This window comes from Dendropsophus ebraccatus, chromosome 13 (assembly GCF_027789765.1).
Source record: "Dendropsophus ebraccatus isolate aDenEbr1 chromosome 13, aDenEbr1.pat, whole genome shotgun sequence".
NCBI classification, from domain to species: Eukaryota; Metazoa; Chordata; class Amphibia; order Anura; family Hylidae; genus Dendropsophus; species Dendropsophus ebraccatus.
Window position 1 is genome coordinate 78989750 of NC_091466.1, and position 7884 is coordinate 78997633.

The following is a 7884-nucleotide window of genomic DNA, read 5'->3' on the forward strand; positions in this document are numbered from 1 at the left end:
TATATATACACAGCTGTGATGTCTCCTGTATAATAACTATATATATATACAGCTGTGATGTCTCCTGTATAATAACACTATATATATATACAGCTGTGATGTCTCCTGTATAATAACACTATATATATATATACAGCTGTGATGTCTCCTGTATAATAACACTATATATATATACAGCTGTGATGTCTCCTGTATAATAACACTATATATATATACAGCTGTGATGTCTCCTGTATAATAACACTATATATATATACAGCTGTGATGTCTCCTGTATAATAACACTATATATATATACAGCTGTGATGTCTCCTCCTGTATAATAACACTATATATATATACAGCTGTGATGTCTCCTGTATAATAACACTATATATATATACAGCTGTGATGTCTCCTGTATAATAACACTATATATATATACAGCTGTGATGTCTCCTGTATAATAACCTATATATAATATACAGCTGTGATGTCTCCTGTATAATAACACTATATATATATACAGCTGTGATGTCTCCTGTATAATAACTATATATATATACAGCTGTGATGTCTCCTGTATAATAACTATATATATATATATACAGCTGTGATGTCTCCTGTATAATAACTATATATATATACAGCTGTGATGTCTCCTGTATAATAACACTATATATATATACAGCTGTGATGTCTCCTGTATAATAACTATATATATATACAGCTGTGATGTCTCCTGTATAATAACTATATATATATACAGCTGTGATGTCTCCTGTATAATAACTATATATATATACAGCTGTGATGTCTCCTCCTGTATAATAACACTATATATATATACACAGCTGTGATGTCTCCTGTATAATAACACTATATATATATATATATATATATACAGCTGTGATGTCTCCTGTATAATAACACTATATATATATATACAGCTGTGATGTCTCCTGTATAATAACACTATATATATATACAGCTGTGATGTCTCCTGTATAATAACACTATATATATATACAGCTGTGATGTCTCCTGTATAATAACACTATATATATATATACAGCTGTGATGTCTCCTGTATAATAACACTATATATATATACACAGCTGTGATGTCTCCTGTATAATAACACTATATATATACAGCTGTGATGTCTCCTGTATAATAACACTATATATATACAGCTGTGATGTCTCCTCCTGTATAATAACACTATATATATACACAGCTGTGATGTCTCCTGTATAATAACACTATATATATATATATACAGCTGTGATGTCTCCTGTATAATAACTATATATATATATATATACAGCTGTGATGTCTCCTGTATAATAACACTATATATATATACACAGCTGTGATGTCTCCTGTATAATAACTATATATATATATATATATATATACAGCTGTGACGTCACAGCTCTCCTGTATTATTACACTTTGGCTTTCTCTCTGCTTCTCCTGAGGTAATTGCTGATGTTTGTGGCTCTCACAGTCAGCCATGCAGAGACCCCCGCCCTGAGCCGTGCACACCCCGCACTGCCCGCCCGCCATCCCGTCCCCGTCTCCCCCGCTCGGCCGCGCACACACATCACAACTTACTTTTTCATGAAAGATAACCTCCATGTTTATTTGTTTCAGCTGCCGGCCACACCCCTACTGCATACGTCATGGAGGTGCCGGTAACGTCCCGTCCAATCGTAGACCCACAGACAGATCACGTGGAACGCGATCAGGTGACCAGCTTTAGATCACATGACAGGGCGACGTCTGAAGCGTTTGACGTGATCAAATGGTTTGATTCGAGGCCGCCATCTTTACAATGGGCAGCAGTTCTATTAGCCTCCCTCTGAGCTGAGCTCTTCTGGCATGTCTGGCAGCCGGCTACAGCTTCGCCTAATTCTCCCACATTCATGTTAGAATATTTATATTCAGCGTCTACATACATGATGCACTGAGATGTGCTGCCCATACAGCTGGGATTGGTTACTAGACTAGGTTATTAATCAGCAGCATCTTGAAAGTAATATCCAGGATTAGGAAAACAGCACCACTCCTGTCCTCAGGCTGTGTGTGGTATTACAAGTCGTCTCCATTCACTTCTATGGAACTGAGCTGCAATACCACACATAAGCAGAGGACAGGGGTGGCGCTGTGTCTGGAAGAAGATATGCCTTATTAAAGGGGTTATCCAGCGCTACAAAAACATGGCTTTTACCCCACTCTTGTCTCCAGGTCAGGTGTGGTTTGCAATTACGCTCCATTTACTTTAAAGGGGTTGTCCAGTGTGGGGGCACTTTTTGGGGGAGACCGGGGAGGAGGTGGCTGAAATAAAAGACGTCCACTCACCTCTCCGGTTCCAGCGGCGGCTCACTCATCGCGGCGCTCCGGTCCCCGGCCGCTTCCCGGTGTCTAACGCTGCCCGAGACGCTACGTCTCAGGGCCGCTCAGCCACTCAGTGAAGGAGGCGGCATCCGAGCGGACTTCACACGGATCCCGCCTCCTTCACTGAGCGTCTCGGGCGGCGTCAGACACCCGGAAGCGGCCGGGGACCGGAGCACCGTGATGCAGGACCCGCCGCTGAAACCGGGGAGGTGAGTGGCCGTCTTTTATTTCAGCCACCTCCTCCCTGGTCCCCCCACACTGGACAACCCCTTTAATGGAGTGTCAAACCCCACCCAATCTGGAGAGAAGAGTGGCACAAAAGTGGCCATGTTTTTATAGCACTAGATAAGCCCTTTAATCCTGGATAATGTATTTAAAGGGTATCAATCAGCATGATTGTGCTGATCAGGTTCCCAGCAGCAGAGTATTGATCTACTGTGCAGTTTGCGGAGCCACACAAGGCCGGGAGAGGGTTGGCAACTAGTCATCTGGGCGGAGGAGCCAACCGTGACTAGTCACTGCTCTCTGCCTGTCAGTGTGGGGATGATTGACAGGCAGAGAGCCCCATTAGTGACCTTTCCGCCTGTCAGTCATCCCCACACTGCGCACTGACTGGCAGAGAGCCATGACTAGTACCAGGTGGGCTCCCAGCCCAGATGACTAGCCGCCACTTCTCTCTTTGCCTCCTGCGGCTGGTCTATGCTCCACAAGCTGCACAGCAAATCTATACTCTGAGGCAGGGAACCTGATCAGCACAGTCTTACTGATTGGTTCCATTTAAAGGGGGTTTCCATCATAGGACACTCTCTCCTCAGGAAAGGGGATAATTGTCTGATTGGTTGGTGTGTGACTGCTTTTACCCCCATTTACAAGAATGGGGTCCTGTAATAGAACCAGGTGGCAGTCACACACACTGTACTGGGGTTTCTCCCTTTAGTCAGCCCATAGAGTAGAATGGAGGGGCATGAAGCATGTGCTGCCCTCGTTCTCATGATCTGTGGGGGTCCCAGTGGTTTGGATGCCGCACATTACGCTTTCTGAGAGGTGATCTTCCATGTGTGCTGTCATCCCATCCCAGTCATATGTGAATAGAGCGCTCCTATCACATCCCATCCACATGACAGCCCACACCGGCCCTGAGAAGCTGGACAATATATTCACACGGCCGATCTATAAGGAATTCCAGACACATAAATGGAAAGATATTATAACCCAACTCTTATTTATTATACATAGAACAGCTTCTGCACAAATAGGAATTGTAATGGTTTGCTGGATCGGTGGCCGCCCCCCCGACTTCACTTCCAGGCCTCCTCATTGGGCTTCAGCTCCCTGCGGAAAGAAAGAATAAACGTTAGAAAGAGGAGGAAAACCCCTAACAGGCCTGGTGGGTGGTGGTGTATATATATATATATATATGTGTGAGTGGGGATCTCATTACCTATATATATGTGTGTGGGGGGGGGGGGGGGGATCTCATTACCTCTGGAAGAGTTTGCTCTTGTTCTTGTAGAGCGTCATCCGGGAAACATTCCACCTATCCAGGTAATATCCAATCAGGACTCCTGCCGGCAGCAGTGCGTACGTCCACGCCTCCCGGATGTGCGTCACAATATTCACCATGGCGGCTGCCGGAGAAAGATGGCGCGTTATAGAACCAGAACAGGGACATTGTATACTGCAGCAGAGGTTCCTGACCCCCCGATATTACAGGTTCTTCAGGCCTAACACCACTGATCCCAGACCCTCCTCATAGCAAAGGACCCCCCCACCCCACCCCAGACCCTCCTCATAGCAAAGGACCGCCCCATCCCAGACCCTCCTCATAGCAAAGGACCCCCCCACCCCAGACCCTCCTCATAGCAAAGGACCCCCCCACCCCAGACCCTCCTCATAGCAAAGGACCCCCCCACCCCACCCCAGACCCTCCTCATAGCAAAGGACCCCCCCACCCCACCCCAGACCCTCCTCATAGCAAAGGACCCCCCCACCCCACCCCCTCCTCATAGCAAAGGACCCCCCCACCCCAGACCCTCCTCATAGCAAAGGACCCCCCCACCCCAGACCCTCCTCATAGCAAAGGACCCCCCCACCCCAGACCCTCCTCATAGCAAAGGACCCCCCCACCCCAGACCCTCCTCATAGCAAAGGACCCCCCCACCCCAGACCCTCCTCATAGCAAAGGACCCCCCCATCCCAGACCCTCCACATGGCAGGGGGACCTCCTCACACCCTCCACATGGCAGGGGGACCTCCTCACACCCTCCACATGGCAGGGGACCTCCTCCTCAGACCCCCTTTAAGCCCCCAATGCTTCATCAATTACAGGGACCCCAACATTCCATATTAAACCCCTCATTCCTTTTAACTTTACCCCCAAATCTCTAGGGACCCCGGAATCCCGCCCCTCTGACCTCCCCCATGTGTATTACTCCCTGTGCAGGGACACCCCACAACCCCACACCGTCCCGGTGGTTCAGGCCCGTCCTCACCTGTCACCGTGCGCCGCCCGATCGCTGGAGACTACAGAGAGGACACTGGACGAGACCACTGCTAGCTCCAGGGGGTGGATTTTTCTAGTGGGATATCAGCGCTCGCAGACTGAGTATAGATACTGGATGATAAATATTCAGAAGCAGCTGAACAATCCGCCATATAGACCGGACTCGCCTGTCATGTTATATTCAACACAGATTGTTTTTTGGGCTCTCCCTCTCGGCAGGGGCTAAATGGTATAGGCTAAATACTATAATTGGTAAGGACTTTCTGACGTCAGAGTGTCACGTGACCGGTCCAAGTCACGTGACGCGCGCTTCGTTGGTTTTGACGGGCTAAGAGAACGGTTTGCAGAGCCGGAACAGTACGGGTCACCACAGGGGAGAAGTATGACGTCATAGCAGGATTATCGCATAGCAACCAATTCATTTCTCACATTGCTCTGGTATAATGAAAGCTGAGCTGTGACTGGTTTCTATGGGCACAATAAGGAAGCTTGTTATAAGCAGCATGATAACTGGAGGCCCCCGGAGCGACCATGAAGTCTATGGAACTGATGACTTATTAAGGGGCGCTTCACACCGTGCTCCTGTGGCCGTTAATGCTACCTATGGCCGGAAGCTCTATACTGCACCTGGTCACCATAATCGTGCTAATTGTGGCCGTAGGCAGCATTAAACAACGGCCCCCCTAAAAACCACACTGATAGCGGTTTCAGTGATGTCATCACGGCATGTGCGGTCCCAGGGTCTGCCTGACCTCTGGAGCCTTGTAGTATGGCTGCACGTCCAGCAGGTCACAACGTCCGCCGCGCACTTTCCAGTCTACTTGTGTTTTAACGTTTTTCACAAAGTAACAGTTACTGCAAACAATGGAGGGAAGACGTAGATAAACAATGGGGGAGTGATCACCGCTCACAGGGGTAACATCCCAGAGTGACGTACAAAAACATGGAGAAGGAGAGATCCGGAAAAAGAGGATGGGGGGTGGGAGACGGCTCGAGCTTGTTAATGCACCTGTGATGGTCAGAGAGAGGCTTCTGTGCTATGAATAGAGCCGCAGGTACAGCACAAGACCTTGTCTCTATTCATTTCTATGGAGCTGCCAAAAAGAGTAACCTGATCTCACCGCTGATCTCTGGCTCCATAAGAATTAATAGAGCTGTGGGCCTCATGCTGTACCTGTGGCTCCATTTATACCACAGACGCTGGGGGCAATAGGGAGATCGCTGGGGGGCTTGGTGCCAAAGACCGCCACTGGCCTCATGCTGTACCTGTGGCTCCATTTATACCACAGACGCTGGGGGCAATAGGGAGATCGCTGGGGGGCTTGAAGGTCCGAGACCCCATGATCTCTTTGTTGTCCCCTATCCCCTTAATAGGGGACAAGCACCTCCAGCTCTATCCCAGATAATATGCCAAACCTCAGGGGTAAGCCGCTGCTGGAATAACTACCTATCCATGTAGGGGTAGTGTAGGTCCCCATCTGGGTTGAAGTGTATATATAAGAGATCAGCTCCTTGGTGGAGACTTATACTATATAAGTCAAAAACCAAGGTTGGATTCGCGGAAATACACCATCCGATGCACAGTCTTGACCCCGGCATTGGGCCTATAAACAATCCAACTGTGGTTGCGCACAGAATCCTTCCCGATTGGCAGTCCACTGATGTCAGAATTCACTTGTCATTACTTGGTCCAATCACCGAGGGATATTAATGACCAGTGAATTCTGACGTCAGTGGACTGCCAATCGGGAAGGATTCTGTGCGCAACCAGAGTTGGATTGTTTATAAGCCCAATGCCGGGGTCGACATGATAATAATGGCACTGTATCTTGTTGCCGGTGGAATCAGAGGACATCATGGAGTGTGACAAGGGACTTGGATGGATCCCGGATAATGTAGGAAATTAATATGTATGATGTGATGATAAAAAAGGGACATATATAATGTTGCTGGGAATATTAAGACAGTCCAAGTAGAGGGAGAGAAGGAGACAAGGGCACTTACCCATCTGTGGCAAAATGATTCCTTTATTTGCAAAGCGTGCAGTTAAAAGTCCATGAAGATATCACGACATGCGGGCAGACGCCATACCACTATCACAGTGCTAACATGATGGCCATTTCGCGCGCATGCGCGCTTCTACGGATGACGCCTCTCCCATCGGTCACAGGTGAAATACCTGTAGTGACGTACTGGGAGTGGGCGTTACAAAAATGTAACAGGTAAAAACCCATTTTTTACATAAAAACAAACAATGTACACTGTGTATACTTAAAAGCGACCTATATGAACATATTCAGTTCTATCTTGTCGTTTAAACCGCACTTTCCTTGTGCTTCTGTAGTTAATATATATCGTGCTTCTATCTTCAGTAGTTCTGTGTTTAAATCTTGTCCCGGTTTATGCATAACTCTTTTTAGACCTGTATATGAGAGACAATTAGTGTCTCCGTTATGTTGTGTGTGAACGTGTTCTACGATTTTAGTTGTTGCTTTTCTATTTTTTATAGCATAGATGTGTTCATAGAACCTGCGGTTAAGGGGCCGCAGGGTCTTGCCGATATAGAACATACCGCAACTGCATAGGATTGCGTAAACTACGCATTTTGTTCTGCAACATATGCATTCATTTATATTATATTGAATTCCACCTAAGGTCACGGTTTTTGTTGTCAAAGCCTGCTCACAGAAAGAGCAATTGCCGCACTTAAACATGCCTCTAGGTGGCCTGGATTTAATCCACATTGTATCTTCTCTATTGCTAAATTTGCTACGTACTAATATATCTTTAAGGTTTTTACACCTTTTGAATGCTATTGTAGGTTGTTCTGTGACACATTTTGACAAGATTGGATCATTCTTTATAAGGTACCAATTTTTATTTATTACTTCTTTTATAGTAGACGCCATGGGACTATATTTAAAAGCTAGCGTGATGTTTTGTTTATTTTGTTGGCCCCTATCTGAAGTTCTTTTCTTATAACTCTTATTGTACAGTAG

At 46.5% G+C, this 7884-nt stretch overlaps 2 protein-coding genes and 1 long non-coding RNA gene across 3 annotated transcripts in view; 1 reads left to right on the forward strand and 2 right to left on the reverse strand.

Annotated features, from left to right (window-relative positions):
- The window catches only part of ATXN3 (ataxin 3), a 38386-nt gene extending 36679 nt beyond the window's left edge, over positions 1–1707 (reverse strand). Inside the window, exon 1 of the mRNA XM_069949997.1 lies at positions 1600–1707. Coding sequence (XP_069806098.1) covers positions 1600–1623 — 24 coding nt within the window. The 5' untranslated portion in view covers positions 1624–1707. The remainder of the gene's footprint in view (positions 1–1599) is intronic.
- The window catches only part of LOC138770775 (uncharacterized), a 170833-nt gene extending 169104 nt beyond the window's left edge, over positions 1–1729 (forward strand). Inside the window, exon 5 of the long non-coding RNA XR_011359500.1 lies at positions 1639–1729. This is a non-coding gene — a long non-coding RNA (uncharacterized lncRNA). The remainder of the gene's footprint in view (positions 1–1638) is intronic.
- A 1858-nt stretch (positions 1730–3587) lies between these two features.
- NDUFB1 (NADH:ubiquinone oxidoreductase subunit B1) lies at positions 3588–5077 on the reverse strand. The gene is made up of 3 exons (XM_069950326.1): positions 4875–5077; positions 3866–4010; positions 3588–3714 (listed from the first exon to the last, which is right to left on the reverse strand). Exons 2-3 carry the CDS (start codon positions 4003–4005, stop codon positions 3681–3683), a joined length of 174 nt encoding a protein of 57 aa, XP_069806427.1. The 5' UTR covers positions 4006–4010; positions 4875–5077; the 3' UTR covers positions 3588–3680.
- Between the last annotated feature and the right edge of the window lie 2807 nt (positions 5078–7884).

Bases quoted from the DNA above. Each gene is read 5' to 3' on its own strand.
- NDUFB1 (XM_069950326.1), bottom strand. From the start codon at position 4,005: ATGGTGAATATTGTGACGCACATCCGGGAGGCGTGGACGTACGCACTG. The intron at 3,715-3,865 runs GTAATGAGATCC...TTCTTTCCGCAG, and splicing joins AAGAGCAAACTCTTCCAGAG to GGAGCTGAAGCCCAATGAGG.